Source organism: Mus pahari, chromosome 21, assembly GCF_900095145.1.
Source record: "Mus pahari chromosome 21, PAHARI_EIJ_v1.1, whole genome shotgun sequence".
Taxonomy (NCBI): Eukaryota; Metazoa; Chordata; class Mammalia; order Rodentia; family Muridae; genus Mus; species Mus pahari.
Window position 1 is genome coordinate 19,919,726 of NC_034610.1, and position 18,445 is coordinate 19,938,170.

General features: G+C 47.3%; 1 protein-coding gene across 4 annotated transcripts in view; it reads right to left on the reverse strand.

Moving 5' to 3' along the window:
• Positions 1–1,074: 1,074 nt before the first annotated feature.
• Cramp1 (cramped chromatin regulator homolog 1) overlaps positions 1,075–18,445 on the reverse strand; it is a 48,678-nt gene continuing 31,307 nt past the window's right edge. For 3 of the 4 annotated variants that reach the window (XM_021221616.2, XM_029532999.1, XM_029533000.1), the window contains exons 9-21: positions 18,360–18,441; positions 16,670–17,842; positions 14,092–14,269; positions 11,990–12,171; positions 11,826–11,900; positions 10,158–10,239; positions 8,960–9,064; positions 8,536–8,714; positions 7,795–7,860; positions 7,151–7,382; positions 6,151–6,315; positions 5,049–5,194; positions 1,075–2,102 (exon numbers count right to left, since the gene is read on the reverse strand). In XM_021221616.2, the coding sequence (XP_021077275.1) occupies positions 1,938–2,102; positions 5,049–5,194; positions 6,151–6,315; positions 7,151–7,382; positions 7,795–7,860; positions 8,536–8,714; positions 8,960–9,064; positions 10,158–10,239; positions 11,826–11,900; positions 11,990–12,171; positions 14,092–14,269; positions 16,670–17,842; positions 18,360–18,441 (2,830 nt within the window). In that variant the 3' untranslated portion in view covers positions 1,075–1,937. The remainder of the gene's footprint in view (positions 2,103–5,048; positions 5,195–6,150; positions 6,316–7,150; positions 7,383–7,794; positions 7,861–8,535; positions 8,715–8,959; positions 9,065–10,157; positions 10,240–11,825; positions 11,901–11,989; positions 12,172–14,091; positions 14,270–16,669; positions 17,843–18,359; positions 18,442–18,445) is intronic. The other variant, XM_029533001.1, reaches the window with a different exon arrangement.

The window sequence follows — 18,445 nt, forward strand, 5'->3', positions numbered from 1 at the left end:
GGGTCTGCATGTCAGCATCTGGGACAGATCCTTTACCAGTACCAGAACCCCTATACTGTTTCTGGAGTAGAGCCTGCACTCTAGGGTTTGTAGTAGCCAGTGAGACAACTGGATCAAGTGTCCCGAAAGGGGCATTCCCATATCTCTCTTCATTGCAGTCAGAGAGAAGGAAGGGCCTAGGCGGGTCTGAAGTAGCACTGTGCAAGGAAGGAGGCTAGAACAGCTGGACAGCAGAGGCGGCAGTTTTAGGGTTAAAAAGGACCCGCCAAGCTTGGTGTGGTAGCACATGACTTTCAGCCCAGCACTCAGGAGGCAGAGACAGGTGGATCTCCAGCCCAACTCAGTCTATAAATCAAGTTATAGGATAGCAGGGTTATACAGAGAAACCCTGTCTCAGAAAAAAAAAAAGGGGGTGGTGGTGGGAGGGGTGTCAGCCCTGGCTAGTATGTGGAGAGTGAGCAGTGAGGGGCTAGCACAGGGGTCACCTGTTCAACAAGAATTAGTCATGGCTACTTGATATGCTAGGTCCAGCAGGAGTGACCATGTTACAAGGATCTACTAAAGGGCAAAGAAGGGGAATGGAAGTCTTTTTGGCACCACTCTGAGCACGATGGCCCGAGCATGACAACTGACTGACCACTGCTGGGCTCCTAAAGAGAGCTGCTAAAACATCATCAAGCTGTGAGCTCTTCCTACACCCTGACATCTAAACCTGGCTTGGGTCCCAGAATAGGAAGAGAGGGGCAAAGACGCCCCTCAGATACCAGCAATAACACAGGGAAAATTTAAGTGTGGATAAAATCTGTAGACATTGCAGTGCATTTGCAGGTGGGGTGGGGTCGGGCCATATAGAGGAATGGTATCTTAGATCACTTAGAAGGAACTAGGCTGGGCAGTGGTGGCGCACGACATTAATCCCAGCACTCAGGAGGCAGAGGCAGGCAGATATTCTGAGTTCGAGGCCAGCCTGGTCTACAGAGTGAGTTCCAGGACAGCCAGGGCTACACAGAGAATCCCTGTCTCGAAAAACAAAAGAACGAGAGAGACAGAGAGAGAGAGAGAGAGAGAGAGAGAGAGAGAGAGAGAGAGAGAGAGAGAGAGAGAGAGAGATAGGCCTTAAGCACAGGTAGAGAGCAGAGCCACCTGGATAAAGGACTCTTACTGTTCCTGTCCATATCTCTCAATTCTTAAACCACAAGACAGCCATTCCCAACCAGCTCTGAAAGACCAAACAAAACATCCATACAAGCTCCAAGAAACAAAATTTCTTCCCTCTTCCTCATGCCAGGCAAAACCAAACCTCTGGATGGTTTGGGTAGGAAGCACTAGTTGAGGGTCAAGAAGTCTTGGGAAGATAACGTTATCTACATGGCTCTGGGACCCTTCTCTGCTTCATGGTAAGGCAACCAGGAAGTGTCTTAGGTTGAAGATACCACCAGGCAATAGACTGGTCTATACTCACTGTCCCTTGCAACATCACTGCAGACAGAACAGCCAAGTAGAAAAAGGATATCAGAAAGAAAGCAGCAGTGGCTGTGGCCTCCTTTCGCATGGATAACAGCTCTAAAGACAAAATGAACACCAGGCATGTCTCTTGCTAGGAGGAGACCTCTTGGAAGGCTCAACACACAGACAGACAGACAGTCAGGATGCCAAACAGGCTACAGGACTTCAAGGGCTCTGACACCAAAAGGATTTCTGAGGTCTACCCTTCTCAGGTCAGCTGTCCTGGCTTCTGTGGACGGTACAACCCCTGCTTGCTGCACAGGCTGCTCCTTTGCATGTGGATATTGTTATGCTGTTAGAGGTGATCTTGTTCACTGTCTTCTCAGGATTCTAGGCTTGACTTTCTCTACTGTGCAGACAGATTCATGGGGCCAGCTCTGTAGACCTCCCTTGTGGATTCCAGGATGCCTGTGCTGTGTCACAAAGCACAGTCACTGAGAGAGGTCACCAACAGGATTACCACCTCCTCCACCATCAAAAAGAACCTCCCGGCGGCCAGGCTCAGTGATGGACAACTCTTGGGCCAGGTCATTAAACCGAGATATGTAGTCAATGCTGTTCTCATTCATCATGCACACCAACTGGGAATCCACCACCTGTAAGGCAGAAGGGACAAAGAGACGTCAGTCTGAGGACGGCTTACCATCCTGATTAGAGGCGCTTGACCCCCCACCAGAGCAGAATGTCAGTGGAAGGAGCCAACTGCTCTACGAGGAATTTTGGACTCCTTTGTGGTCTAAGCACATGGACTTTTCTGTAAGAACACACTCTACACACGAGCCTAGGAAAGCCCCTGAGAACATGAGACACCTAGATGCTGAGATTATAGTAGCAGCAGCTCCATCTGATACTCATGAGGAAGACAGCCCACAGAAAGGCCAATGGTAACAAGAGAAGGCAGAGATCAAAGCAAGCAAAGAACAGTTAATGAGGGTCCCTAAAGCATCAGGGCCTCACAAGTGTGGGTACAAGGTCCATGAACATACAAGGAGCGAACATTCCCACAAAGACACGGCAATGCAAAGGCTCCGAGAAGGCAGGGTGCGCTACCCAAGAAACACAGAAAACATAGGCTCAGCCCAGTGAGTGATGGGGAAAGAGAACCACAGCAAGGGACGCAGAAATCTGTAAGGACATTATACTAGGGAATGGCCATCGTTTACCATCACTTTCCGTTAGACTGGAACACTCACGAGGACAGGGACCTTTGATCCTTGCTGGAACTACAACTTTTGAAGTGGAAGCAGGCAAAAGTAGTATGAGTTCAAGACAAGCCCAAGTGCAGATCAAGGCTTTGTCCTATCAATCATTCATCCCCTTCTCCCCAGGGACTATACCCATCACTTTCACACATACCCCTTCAGAACACTGTACTCATAAATGATTGTTATCATACTTCCAGTACTAAGTGAGTTCTTAGCAAGACATGCCAGTAACTATACTGGCTCTTTGTACAGGTGAATGTGTGTCTCCTTTATGTGAGAATTATTTAGTGCTGCCCACTGTCCTGAGCTACAGCACCAGGGAGGGAAAGTGCAATGCTGCCTTGGGATCTGGCTGGCCTGAGGCTCAGCATTTCTGACCTCCAGGCTTCAGCAGTGCCCATCTCACAGGAACCAGGGACTCACAGCATCCGTGATAAGTGGGAAGAAAACAACTGTCTTTTGTGTGAAACATTTAGCATTACAAGGAGCCCTAGTGAGTTAAGAATCCATAGTGAATAGCCTTGAGAAATACCATTGTACAAGAGAGGGTTCCAGAGAGATGGCTCAATCAGTAAGGTACTCTCCATGAAGGTATGAGGTCTTCAGTTTGTATCCCTAGTACCCACAGAAAAGCAGGGAATAACACAAGTAAGTAATCAAGCTAGGGGATCACAGACAGGAGGACCCCTAAATCTCACTGGCCATCAACCTATCAGAATCTATGAGCTCCAGGTTCACCTTCCTGTCTGAAAACATAAAGTAGCAGGCTACTATGACGTCACTGGGTAAAAGTGATTATTGCCAAGCCAGACAACCCAAGTTCCATCCCTGGGGCCCAAAGAGTAACAGAGAACCAATTCTCACAATGTGTCCTCAGATCTGACTCCTCACTGCCACCATACCAGACGACGACGACAGAGTATATGATTACATGAAATAGAGAACATAATATGGAGCACAATTACTGAAGATTTGTGGAATTTTGGCCTCCACACCCATGTGAACACACAGCCCAAACACATAAAGATGATGTGAGAAGATTCACAGTGTGGCTGTATCTAATTTTTTATTTATTTATGTGTGTATTTGTCTGTGTGTGTGAATATATGCACATCTGTGTTTGTACACCTGTGCCAGGTGTCCTCCATCACTCCCCACCCACTCCTTCAGGCAGGTTTTCCTTCTGATTCTAGGTCTTAGCTATCTCTGCCTCCCAAGTGTTAGGATTAAAGGCGTGCGCCACCATGCCCGGCCAACCTCTCTACTCTTAACACTGTCTTGAACCGGCCAAGTATGTCATGGTTCAATCAGAAGTCATCAAAGCAAACTATAATTCAACAGTCTCAAAATCCCCACTGAAAAATGAGAAGCTAATGATGTATTTTTTTGTGAAAAAAGTTGTAGCTTATATTGTTTAGTTTTGTTTTTCTAAGACAGGGTCTCATTCTATATGCTAGGCTGACCTCAAACCCATAGCTATCCTCCAACCTCAGTCTCCCAAGTCAACACTGGGATTATAGGTTTATGCTTCCATGCCTCAAGGAAATAGCTATTTTGAATATTGTTTCACCTGTACTTTTCCTCAAGTGTCTGGCTATAAAACTCTCCTGGAATAATTACCAAGGCCTTGATATCCAGGGAAATGCTACTTAAAGATCCTTCTCACATGGTGTGAATTTGGATCAAGTCTCTTGTGATGCCTACAGCTCTGTACCCAGCACCACAGCTGTCCTTACTCCTCCCACCAGTACTGGCACTGGAATCCTACCTTGCTGGGCACATACGGACAACGTGAGGACCTCTGAATGACTGCAGGGACGGACAACCTAGTTCAAACGTGGAAAAGCATACATAGAAGAAGGACAGAACTCTACTGCAGAATCTCTTCCTAAGTTCCACAGGGTCACAGCCACAGCACATTAACAGGGAAATGCCCCCTAAAAGGCCTTCTCTATAGGCAGGGCAGAAAAGGTGATAAAGTAACATCTTACAACTCCCAAATGGCAGGATATGTTATAGATTAGGTAACTGAGTCAGCCCAAGGTCACAGAGCAAGGTAAGGACCTTCTCCTGCTTTTAGGGACCTGTTCTACACCCTGAGTCCAGGCTTCCCAAGTTAAGAATCCTACAAAGGACACGTGGTCCTTAAGAGTTTGCTGTGGGCCATCAGTTGCCCAAGTGCTGTCAGATCTCTCAGAGACTAAAGACCGGTATACTGTTCTCTCTCATTTAAGTCTCAGTGAGCATTGCTTAAGACCCACAGGACCTAGGAAGGACCCCATAGCCTCCAGAATGAGGTGCAAAGTTAAACGTTCAGGAGTATGGCACTGAACTTACTTCTGCAACATCAGCCAGAGACCTGGACACAAAGGAGTCCCTTGAATTTCCATCCAACAAGCTAGGGCCAAGCAAAGATGTGCCGCTGTTGGCCCCAACAGTAGTTGGTAGCATCTTTCTGCTCTTCTCTGGAGATATGAAGCTGGCTGTGGAAAGAAGGTGAGTCAGGCATGAGTGTCCAGGTAGCCTAGTCAGGGCGCTCTAGGTCTCCACCTTCACACTTGTGTCAAGGGCTACCCATGACATCATGCTACAATAGGTTTTGTCATCTGTGTTAGTGCACACTCATCTTTATCATTCCCAAGGGCCACAGGCCGAGCTCCTCCTATATTGTATCCTCTGTGGCAGACCCTCACTGATAGACATTAAGTTTGATTCTGACTTCATAGATTGCAGGGAATTTCTCCTCATGTTTGCATTGTTTCTTGTGACAAAAAGCCATGGACTATCAGTCAGGGCTACACAGAGAAACCCTGTCTTGAAAAAACAAAACAAAACAAAAAAACCAAAAAAAAAAACCAAAACCAAAACAAAACCAAACACAAACCATGGACTGTGAGACTGGTTTGTGTACTCTCCCACCAAGCACAGTGCTATCATCAAGGATGATCATAGCTGCTTCAATTTTACTTTATCCTACAAAGTGATCTAGTAAGGTCTAAGGACAGAATGGGATCTGTCCCTGGGGGAAGGAAGACACATTCTATCATTTTCCGTTATGTGGTCAAGAACACCTCCACCAGTCAGCTGCGACGTTCACTTCAGAGTACCTTACTGAATATATAAAGAAATTGGGACATAAAGATGGTCTGCTTGTCTTTTTAAGAGCTCTGTAAGAAGGGGTTAGGAAGGCTAAATAGACTGGAGAAGGCATTGGGAATCACATGAATGACTCGAATGTTCAGTCTGTACTGGGCTGAGGGCTCTCAGTCTACAAGCATGTCGACATCCAGTGAACTACAAACTGAAACTCTGTGCATTCTCCTATAGGTAAATTGCACGTTTCAGTTAACTCAGAAATAAATACTTGAGAAACAAGCAAAAGTGCTGAGGTCTAGCCTAACTCCAGCCTTGGAAAGAAGAGTCCTCCAGAAACACTCACCAAACAAGCTGCTGAGTGAGGAATCTGTAGAGTCACTGGGGTACCACTGGGGGTCATGAGTGGGAGAGGAAATCCAGTTGGGCTGGGGGCTGCTGGATGGGGAGGGAAGACTCTTGGAACTGTCACTGCCATTCAGCTTTGCTGGAGAAAGGGGAACCCCTTCACCTGTCAAGCAAAAACGAAGGTCAGAGATGCTTCCCTGAACCCAGAGCAAAGCCGCAAGAGGCAGAGGCTGTGTACTGCTGAGTCCAGGAGACCAAGGATGCACTGGGCCCACACCAAAGGGATAGCAGCTGTCTATAAAAAAGGATCACAGAGCCTTCAAGGCAACTTTATGCTTTAAGAATGCAAAACATAGCAGGCAGGGTCAGGCAGGCCCTGTGCCCACAGTACTATGTCAATAACTTTCATGGTGTTTGCACCAGTCCCATGGGAAACAAGATGCTCCTGGCTCCATCCTATGGGGTGCACATAGTTCCCAGCCTACAACTGAGAAAAGCAAGCCAGGGACCCATCAAGCTCATGAGCTAAGAGGCTGTGAATTCATGTCTGCCTGAAGCATATCTGAATCATGTCAGCAGGCAAAATAGCTGTGCCACTGCCAGCAGGAACACCAGCACAGAACAAGTGAGACCAGGCCCTTGGTCAACTTCTGTGCAGCTACTTGCTAAGCACGACCTAAAACATGGAAGTCATCTTCCAGATGCACAAATAGGAAGCTCATCCCCAGACTTCAAAGGGCCTTCAAAACCATTCCATTCTTACCTCAAGGTCAGGAGAAACTCAACCGACCACTAGTGGCCCCAGTAACCGGTTACTGCTCCTGCCACAGCCAGGCAGAGGCACCTTATGTGGCAGATATTCAAAGTCGGAACTGAGAGTTACACTGGAAATTGGCCAGCAGGTTTGGCAAACCCTTAGACAGATCAGGTCTGCTTCTTGTAAGTCTGGCCCTTTCAGTGAGAGCCTAGGGAAGGTTTCCAAGGCCATGTGTACTTACTGTACTGGCCAGAGCTGATGGCAATTTCAATGATGGAGTCGCTGATCTGTGTGGCAGGTTCTCCCTGTGAGAGAACATCCTCAGGTGGACCAGGTAGGGATATGTCCAGCAGTGCAGAAACATTGGGTGGGGAGAGACGGGTGCTGGAGCTCTCTGATGAGGGCAAAGGTATGGACAGGCCATTCTGGAGATTAGCCTTGGACAGCTCAGGTAAGGTCAGAACAGATGATCCCTGAATAAGAAACAAATCTTATTCAGACCCAAGGTACCCATCAGTGCTTGTTACAGTGAGTACAACGCCCACCTCTAGCTTGGCAGCGGCAAGAAATGCAGGAACCCACCATTCTACCAAGAGAGAAGCACACTCAGGAAATATACTTTTTCAGAAGAAAGCTAAGTCAGGGCAGGGTGAGCCTATCCCTACTGTCAGCATTGTGGAGAAAAACTCTCCAAAAGCCACCAGCTGAAAACCCAGCCCTTTCAGACATGGGGTTTAACAAAGGAAGCTGGAGAAGGAACAACACAATCCATTCACCCATGAAGCAATAGCAATACCCAAGTTAGGTGAAAGGACAACACTGCTGGAAAGCTCAGGTCCATGCACTCGGGGAGAGAGGACACTAAAGCCCCAGAATGCACTCTACCTGGAAACCATCTGTCACTGGCTCCTGCTCTGGTCTTGTAACGCTGATAAATGGGTCATTAGTGCCCTGGAACAACAAGAAGACTTCTGAATGGGCCACACTGAGCTGGAAAAATAGCCAAAGTACTTGTCTGGCTGTGCACCAAAGAAAAACTGTTCTCAGTTAAGCCGGTGTCCCTACAAAAAGGTGAAGAAATGGATTGTGCTCTAAGCTGGAAATGATGGAGACCAACTCTCAGATAGTTGGCTCTGCACTTACAATCATTTATTTATTTTTAAGAGGAAACTACACAGTTCAGTAACAGGCTGACCACATAATCTCAGAGCTCCATGGGGTCTACCAAACACAGCCTCCACTCCAACAGGCAAAGGAGTCAGGGCATTTGGAGATATATGAAATAGCGTGGTCAAGGCCATCTGAACTGTTTTCCACCAAGCACTTAGTACCTCCTAAGTGGGGACCTATGGGCTGATTGATGTCAGCCTACTGGGATGAAATTCAAAGCTATACCCTCATGCCTGGTTTAGCAATGGCTTCTTTAGAATCCCACAGCAAACATGTCTCTTCACTGCCTCCCACTCTGTGCTCCATGGTAGGTGTTCAAACCTTGGTATCTCTGGTTCAGTGTTTTCTCTAACCATCAGGCCTCCAAAGGTGCAACAGGGTTCAGTGTGACCCAGACATATGACCTCACTCCAGAAGCTACTGGGAACACCAAATAGCCCTTGTAAATGTTCTCACCCTTACAGCAGTAACAGGGTCTCTGTTCTGGTGTGGTCCAGTGTCACCCTGCCCCGAGATGGCAGTGGTTGCTTGTTCTGAAGACAGTGGAGAGATGCCAGATGAGCCATCAGTATCTAAAATTGGCAAGGGACTTCCAGGGATGATGCCAGCACTTTGAGCTGCTAAGTCGATGGCACCTAGCAACAGGAGTGATATATCAAACCTCTGTTCCATAATACTCCACTCCATGATGTATACCAGAGAACTTGGGACAGGTTCTCCCTCACACCTCTCTTCAGTGAAGAGCCAAGGAATTTGATATACTCTTAGCAAAGTAGTAAGACATTATGCCTTGGAGAAGAAGAGAATATTACAAAGATGTATGTCAAAAAAAAGCAACTAAGGAACCTCACATAGTGGCTTGTCAGTGTGCATCACTTACTGGGCAGGTGACTGGTGGCCTGAGATGGGAGGACCTTGGGCACTATCGGTCGAGACAGAGCTGCTTTGGTCAAAGAAGACTGGATGGGCCGGAACCAGCCTCTCCCTGTGAGAGGAAGACAAATGTAGGCATATCAACTAGTTTTTCCATACTCTACCGTGCACAATGAGCTATGGAGGGTTTCCGTCACAGACATAGCTAGGGTCATAGCAAGCCACTCAACACTGCAGACACCTGCTAACTTGGGGAGTGAGAGATCGAATCATACAGGCTCCTAGTAAAGAAAAGATCTAAGGTCAGTTCCCAGGACTCACAGGATGGCTCACAACCACCTGCTAACTCCAGTTTTAGGGAATCCAACATGTTCTTCTGGCCTCTGTACATAGACAAGCACATGCTGCACAGATATACATGCAGGCAAAATATCCATACACAAACTAAACACAACAGGATAAAAGAATCAAATCATGAAGGGACTAGAGATGGCTCAGTGGTTAAGAGTACTTGCTGCTTTTGCAAAGGACCCTGGTTTATTTCCTAGCACCCATCTAGTAACTCATAACCACCTCTAACTGCAGGAGATCTGACACCTCCTCTGGCCTTCAAGGCCTTTGCTGCCTATGCAGGCACTTATACATGCACATAAGAGTAAGTAAACCTTTAAAAGATTATTACAGGCTGCAGACACAGCTCAGCAGTACAGCAGTGCTCTGCTGTCACAGCTCAGGGTTTGATCATGAGTGACAAGATGAGATTAATTAAGATGAATCAGTGAGCATGTGTACTCACTGAGGGACACTGTGAGACTTGCTTCAAAGCACCAGGACACCCACTACATTTACAGATGTAAATAAAACATGTGATCACGCACTCCAACAACATGGTTACTTCCTAAGTGCCTATCGTGGCTCTATAGGCAGACATTGAAACCAGTCCACTGAGCCAAACTCAGTGCCGCTGCCAACAAAGACAGCAGAGCACACTTCCAAAGAAGGCACACTGCTGCCGTCAGTGGCAGAGCCTTGTCCACAGTGGCAGCTAGGTGCAGCACAGGGGACACAGTGTATAACTAGTGTATGCTGGAAGAACGAGCAGAGATATGCTAGAAATGTCATACACAGAGCCATGGAAACCCATGGTGAGGCACATTCAGGTAATAGAGAAAGCTATCCCAGGGAGGCAGAGCGCCTGGCCTTACCAGCTATAGGAGAGTTAGACAGGATGGAGAAGGAGCACACATTGTGGGACTGGTTTTCAGAAGGTCTAGGGAGCAGTGTCCTCTGTGAGAAAAAAAAAAGAATGCAAATAATAAAGATGATAAGACATAACTGTCAGCCAGGTGGCACACGACTTTATTACCTGCAGTCAGGAGGCAGAGCCAGGTGAATCTCTGAGTCTGTGGCCAGCCTGCTCTATAATGCTAGTTCTAGGACAGCCACAGAAGGCTATACACACACACACACACACACACACACACACACGGATAGTTAAATTAACACACATACACAAATGCCCAGTATGGATTTTTTTAAATAATAGAGACAGATTGGGGTTAGGGTTCAGGAAGTAAGCACTTGCTATGCATGCGTAAGACAGGAATTCAGATCGCCTGGAACCCACACAAATTTCAGGTGGGCATGGAGAAAGCGGAGATAGGAGATTCATGGAGATGGGCATTGTAGGAAGCAGAGATAGGAGATTTCCTGAGCAAGCTAGATAGCTAGACTAGCCGTCTTGAAGGTCTGAGTTTAAGTGAGAAGCACTGCCTCAATTTTTAAGGTGGAGAGCACTAAGGAAGACATCTAATATCAACCTCCGGGCTCCACATGCATCGACCTGCACTTACACGGTGCCACCATACATATTCTCATCCATAAAACAAACCAGACTGCATTTAGACCATGCATGGGGTTTGGATTACTATTCAGATGCTGAATTCAGCAACCCTTGAGTCTGTATCAAGTTTGAAACATTTTCCTACTTCCAGGACAAAAGATCAGAGACAGCAAAGCTAAACTGAGAAGTAAAGGTGGGTGCACACACGTTAAAAGGTTTAGCACACACTCTCTAAGGCCCCCACAGTGCTCCTTTGTTTTGTAGCTCGGTCTCACTCTGCTGTCACTGTGCTCAGCATCTACTGGTGGACAGCCTAATCTCAAGGTGATACTTGTTTATTGACTCTGTAGACACAGCTTGACATGAGTAGAGCCGACTTTGTTTAAACTGAATTTGACAAGCTGGATCCCCAGCATGTGGCCCTGGGGAAGTGAAACTGTAAGCCTCGGGCCAAGTACTTTTCTCTACTGAGCTGCCTCACCAGACCTGAAGAAAGGTTCCTAAGAGACTGAAACTAGAAAATCGGCCTATCCGTGTTTTCCGGAAACGGACCTTAGTTCACAAATCCCTACGGCCCAATTACTACAGCTCACTTCCCTTCATCTGGAGAGGCTTCTTTCTTGGGTGCCAGGCACAGCCTGTGTCTGCCATGGCTTACAGGTGGCATCTGTGGGTTCTCCTACCACTTACTGCAGTTCTAAAGTCCTTGGCTTCTGCCAGCCCAGACTCTTGCCACATTGCTCTAACAGAGATGGGAGACACTTAAGCTGGGACACTCTTGGGAATCAGAACTACAACCATGTCTATAAATAATTTTCAGTGCCAACCAAAGTCTTTATTTATATGGATAACTTTAAATTTTCTGTTCTTAAGTTTTATTTTTCCTATTAATAAGGGCAGGAATTTCCTCTATGTCACTCTGAAAACCAAAGGCATGTAAGAAAACAGTCTCTCTTGTCCAGTTCAGCAGCTAGAGTGTAGAACTGACAAACACAATGCAACCATGCAGATTCAAGCAATGTTCCCTTACCTGGACCACCAGTGGCTTTCTTAAGTGCCGTTTCCGTAGTTTCTTGGGCTTTGGTGAGAAAAAGTCTGACTGTATCTATGAGAGAAGGAACATGAGCCTGGGAAACAGAAATTCTATCTGCAAAGTATACCATAACCACCCTACCCAGCACTCCCAGCACTCACGCTGATGGAGTCCAAGTGCTGCCTAAAAGTCAGCTCCGCCTCCTTACTGGGAGAGAAGAGCTTTCCATGTCGACTATTTGGTGGTAAGGTCGTTGGGACAGCAAAGAGGCCACCATCTGAGTCACTGCTTCCTGTGATGGAGGAACCAGCCACCAAGAGAGGCCTTGGGGGATTTCTCAAACCTGGAACAGAAAGAAGAGTTATGTGCTGACACACACCTATATCCTCCTCGAGGGCAAATGCAGCCCCACTAGGAAGCAAGCCAAGAAAGAAGTTTCCTAACACCTTTCAACTGCATATACCTTATCTCGGTAAAGTCCTGCCTTTCTTCCTTTGATGTCTGGTCCCATTTTACCGGGACTCCAGGCTTCCTGAGTGGAAGCCCCCCCCCCCCTTCTATGTTCAGAGAGAAGACAGGACAGCTGACCAAGACTTCTGAGCAGCAAGGATGTTGGGGCAACCCTAGCTGACCAAAAGAAAGCAAACTCTCTCTGTAAAGGCTGCTTAGCTACACTCAGTGACCATCTTGTCCCTATAATTCAACTTCACGAGGCAGCAAGAAAGCTGTCACAAGTGTACAATGGAAAGAGTATGGCTATGTGCTTATACAGCTGTTTGTGTAATACAGGCAATTACAAAAAGTGTGCTAGACTACATACATAGATCCTGGTTAAAATTCTTTATTTTATAGAAAACAGTTCTAGTAATAAAAGGACAGAAATACTTATTTCACAGTAACACTGCTGAAATTCCATTGTGGTAGCGCTGCTACAAAGCACCTTCAAGGTTTCTAGCTTGGTGTGGGCCTCTCAGAGGTCTCAGGCCAAGCTTGCCAGACTTGGTACACATGTCTGAAAGTACAGGTCCTGGGCCTGTGATCCTCAATCAGACAGAAAATGCTAGGCCACTAAAACTTCACTACAAGGTACGGGAAGTGGTACAGAGCTGCCACCTGGCCCACTTTAGGCAACAGGCCTTTATCTGCAGGGATTTATGGCTTAGGTGCTATTGCCTGAGGCAGCTTCCTAAAGGGGGAAGAAAGAGGAAGCAAAAACAGAAAATGAGCAACTGCTCAGACATGTCTCCAAAACCACAGCCTGAGTTCACACAGGTCTCTTGGAAGGATCAGCAGACAAGATAGTTTTTAGTGGAAAAAATGCTCACAAAATATTAAGTCAGAAGAGATACTGTAAAGCCATTAATGTTCTTGAATGAAAAACAGTATTATTAAAAAAAATGTCTTTTTGCCAAAAGAAATTACTGTTATCTTTGGACCTCCCTTACAGAAGTGAAATAAAGGGGGCTCTGTAGACTTAAAAGCAGGCAGAAGCGACCCTGGGGAAGGACTGTGCTCTTCCTGGGAGTATGTGTTCAGTAGAGAATTCATTTTCCTAGGAGCTGGGGCGATGGCTCAGCAGTGAAGTGACCGCCTAGCATGTGTGATGGCCTGCTCACCACCCTTAGTACCACTAAACAGTATTTCTCTGAAATTTAAGGATATACTGAGAAGCAAGTTATCCCATCTTTCTTTCTAAAATTGCACTAAACTGCCAGCACACATCTTAACTGAAGACTGCTTTATTCTAATGCTTTAGATGTTTAAAAAAACAAAACAAACAAACAAAAAAAACCAATCAAGACACTACAGATTAAAGAACTAACCCTCAGGCTAGAAAGATGGCTTAGTGGTTAAGAACACTGTCTGTTCTTCCAGAGGTCCCGAGTTCAATTTCCAGCAACCACATCGGGGCTCACATTCATCTAATGGGATCCGATGTCGTCTATTGGTGTGTCTGAACACAGTTACGCATATAAATAAAATAAATCTTAGGGAAAAAAAAAAAAAAGAACTAATCCTCCTTAGTGGTTTAAAGCCACTCAGTATTTTATGAAGGTTTCTGACACAAAACTTCCAGTGAGACCAGACCACCCTCAGCTTATCACATGAACTAGGTCCTTTGTAACAGTTCCCTGTGTTCATCATCCCAAAGGTAGGTGATATTTGCCCTTTACTATGGCCACTAGACCATGGGTGGTAGACAGCAGGACCATGTATTTAGTTTTGACACAGTACCAGAGACATCAGGATACTCTTGAAGTACCTGGGGAGCAAGGTGCAGAAGCAGATGGAAAAGTCCTGCTGCTTCGGAGGGTAGATGGGTTTCGAGAACAGCGGGGACTCCGAGAGTTGATGGTCACTACCTTCCCTGGTGGAGTTGTGGACTGTTCCTCCTGGGTGGGCCTGACTGAAGCCATTGATGCTGTGTTTGCTTCAAAAGCCTGGAAAGATACCAGCCAAATATTACAAAGGTTCAGTTCAAGAAAATGGTTCTAACACAAGTATCCTAAGGCCATCCATGTCCATGGTGGCAAAACTTTGGAATGCCAAAGTCACTCGCACACATCATACCCCACACATCCACATCATTGCTAAGAACTGAACTCTGGTCTTCTGGGAAGCAACAAGCCTCTGTAACTGCTGGGCTATCTCTCATGTCCTAAGTGGTGGTGTTCTTAGTTGAAATAGTTTCACCCTGTAGCCTTAGCTGATATATGTGTCTACTAAATAGCTTAGGCTGGCCTCAAACCTCTGGTGATTTGCCCAACTTAGCCTTCCAAGTGTTAGGATTATAAAGAGTAGCCACACCTGACTAATTCTAATTCCCCAGAGATGTAAAATTACTAAGGGACATGTGGAATGCACACTTTTAATCCAGTACTCTGAGGCAGAGGCATGCAGATTCATGTGGGTTTGAGCCAACCTGATCTACAGGAGTTCCAAGCCAGACAGCCTGTGCTATGTTGTGAGGCATCTTAAAAACAACAACAACAAAAAAGAATGAAAAACTTCAAGAAATAAAAAATAATAAATAAATGAATGAATGAATAAATAAACGAGAGGGGAAAGTTATAAATCCTCAGGGAGTGAAGTCATAATTGAAGCAACGCATCACTTTCCTCAAGAGAGCTTAGCTTCCACTGGCTGGGTGTGGTGGTAACAACAGACAAGCCGCTCTATGGCAGAGAGAGGGGCCAGGGGCCCACAGGCTGGTGTTACCCACGAGTCATGGCCCAGGGAAGATGTCTGGTGAGTGACAAAGGCCGGCCTTTTTGAAAAGCTACAGAAAAAAGCTAGCCTGAGACAATCATCCTAATTCCTACTCCTGTGACCAGGAGGAAACAGTCTCTCCTGAAAACTGGCCACAGCTGAAGAGCCTTTTTTCTAGCTCCCAACCTCATGGGTGTCAAAAGCCATTTAAGGGGTGGTTTCAGGGGCCAACAAGATGGCTCAGCAAGTAAAGGCACTTCATGAACAAGCCTGAGGAGCTGAGTTTTGATTTGCTGAAATCATGTAAATAGTTGGATCTGAGGACACACATCCATAATTCCAGAACTCCTGAAACAAGATCGGAGGCGACAGGATAGAGCAGCTCAGAGGCCCAACAGCCTGGAGAAGTGAAGCATAGGACAGAGAAAAAGAAAAAACTTCCTCAAAAAAAGGGAGGGAGGGGAGAACCGATTCCTGAACTATTGCCCTCCATCTTCCACATGTGCCATGGCATTTGAGTACCCACATTTTCACACACAAATTGACAGCAAAAAAACAGATGCCTTCAAGTCCTTGGGCCTCACAAAGGCATTCCACCTCTTTGTTGTTGTACCTATTCTGGGGACTCATCAACTTCAGGAAGACCTGACCAGATGCTCAATTCTCAACTCTTCCCGGAAGCACCCACACCCTGTCTCACTAGGGTTACTTCACAACACACCCAGGTCCACACTACTGCCTCATCTGCTCTGTGCAAGCAACCAGCGCAAGTCCAATCCTGCCAAGCAGACCCTGTTCCCGCACTTTCCTCCTGGCAATCTAGGTTCTGGAATAGCAGTATTCCCACCTCAGAGTGAGCATTTCAGATGGCTCTGGCCAGCGAGTTTCAGTACTCTTGGGGTGCTTGCTTACAACAGCTCTGCCAGGCAGAAAAAGTAGGGAAACAAAGGACAGATGACCTGTCTCTGACCCAAAGTCTTCAATTTCAGCAGACCCCATAAGTCACTAAAGGAACTTGGCTATTTTCTGAAATGAACCCACACCCTCATAACTATCCCTGCCTCTGCAATCTTTTCTACTTTTTATTTCTTAAAAAAAATCCAGACTGGTCTCCGACTAAGTGTTCCTTTCTGGGCCCCCAGAATAGTGAGATGGAGAGAGAGATGATGGTAATGTGCCTCGCAAGAGCTCAGTGGTACTGAAGCCGTTGGCCAGGAGCCTTAGCAGCACTTCTGGCTCAGCATCTTCCACAAAACTGTTCCAAACTGTTGCACTTATCTTTCGGTTGAAGCCAAGGCTAGAACCTCTCACTTCCCCACTGGCTCAAAGGTTTGCCCAGGTTTCCTCTGAGCATGAGACCATACGAAATCTCTCCACAAAGGGCCAAATTTGGAGTCTTTTATTAAACTTGGCATCTGTCCCATCACAGCTTGCTAATTCCGATAACCTACTCAGGTTACCTCCTAGTGCTGAGGCCAAGGCCTCTTTCACCATCAGCCCTGGCAAGATTTATAAAGACCTGCAGCCCTGGAAATTATGTTACCTTTGGGGTCCTGAAGAGACATGATTGACACTCAGACATCGGCTCATCCCAAACAACTTATTGTCCTGAACTGGTCTAAACCACTCACCATCTTGGGGTGGACCTCAGTGGAGATGAGCCTCAGAAGGCAGCTCAGGAGGCGTTGTTGGTGGAGGGCTGAAGGCGAGGAGCGGGATAGGGCAGTCTGGCCCTGTGCTGTGGGTGCCTGGCTCTCGGGGCCCAGCACAGCCAGCCAATCATACTCGAGCTGCAGTTTGGTCGGCTTGCCCATCATGAGGTAGACTTCAGCCAGTGTGAGGCTTTCAGAGGTCTGCAAGCTCCAGCCTTCTTCACGCAGCTGCTGGGCTAGCTGGCTGGCAGGAACTTCCTTGGAAGGCCTGGTAGCAGGCTGTCCCTGAGACGACAGAGGTTCTGAGGGGCTGCCTTTCTCCTGGGATTCTTCGGAGGATGCATTCGCTAGCTCTTTAGTACAAATATCTGGCTGAAGCCTTGTGTCAGGTTGAGGATCAGTGCCAGGCTGAGGGTCCAGGCCAGGGGGAGCACTGTCAGCAACCTCCCTGGTGCTGGGTATGAGGGCCTCTGGGGAAGCAACCCTGCCAAGGGGAGGGTGCTCTCTCCCAGATTGTGTGTCTGCACAGCGGCACTGCTCTGGGATGATGAGATCCTGGCACGACTTCAGGTATCGGGGAAAGGGGTCAAGGAGTGAGAGTTCATCTTCCAAGTCTGGGGGCTGGCCACAGGAACACGGAAGGGCCCCAGATTCTTGAATAGGGCTGTCCCTACCCACTGCAAGAGCTGTCACAGGGGTCTTCTCAAACTGTGGTCCAGAGTCCTGGAGCCCATGAGGCCTGTCAGGGGCATCTGGGCTGCTCAGACTTGGAGCTGCTCCCTCTCCAGGCGCACTCTCAGGGGAACTTTCCCCTGAACTCTGTGAAGCATCTGCAGTGGGAAGGAGCCGCCCCCCACCCTTGCCTTCACCACTGCTCCTCTGGCACTTCAGCTGGCCCCGGGCTATTCCCTGTCCGCTCTGGATGCCAAGGATCTGTGCTGGAGGCAGTGTGTGTCCGTCCTTAGTGCCCTGTTTGCACCGGCCACCCTCTTGCCAGTGTACAGTACAGAAGGCCTTGGAGTGTACGACACGAGCTACACCCGGTAGTGGTGTCAGCGTGCAGTTCTCGCCTGGGAACAGGTGCAATGCCACCTTCTCCTGGGTCTGCACTGTGCTTGAACTCTGCAGCTGCCTCTCCTCAAGTGTCTTCCGCTGGGCACACTGTCAAGGAGCAACTCCAAACAACTCCACTGTGACCACAGTGCTCCTCAGTGAAGAGCTATGGATGCAGATTAGGGTCTTCTTCCCTAGGAGCCACACCAACCCCTTGATACTCCTGGAGCTCACCTAGGGACTTTCCTCCAGCTACTACCAAACTATGCTGGCTCAGGCATTCAGTGTGCTCAGGAAACTCACGCCTGATGACAGAAACTATTCTTGAAAACATGCAGGGCCAATAAACAGCCAAGGACACAAAGAAGGCTTAAATGTATATATACCTTCCCACATCCCACATCTACTGATACTTAGGCCACATCCCAGGGACCAGTTAGGTGGCCACTGAGTACAATCAAGTAGTGCAAGTAGTTCCAAGGCAGGGCTCCCTACCTAAACCCAAGAGGGTTGGGCTTTCATGGAGCCCCACAGCAATGGGAAGAAAACAAGATCTCATTCTCAAGCAGGAATAACTGACAGGTTTGGAGGGTTTGCTTCATTTGAAAAAAGATACAATTCGTACTTCATGGAGTGCCCACTTCTGCTTCAGGAACTCAATGAGGCTAGAGACCTTTCTATGTAGCTCCACAATCATCCTAT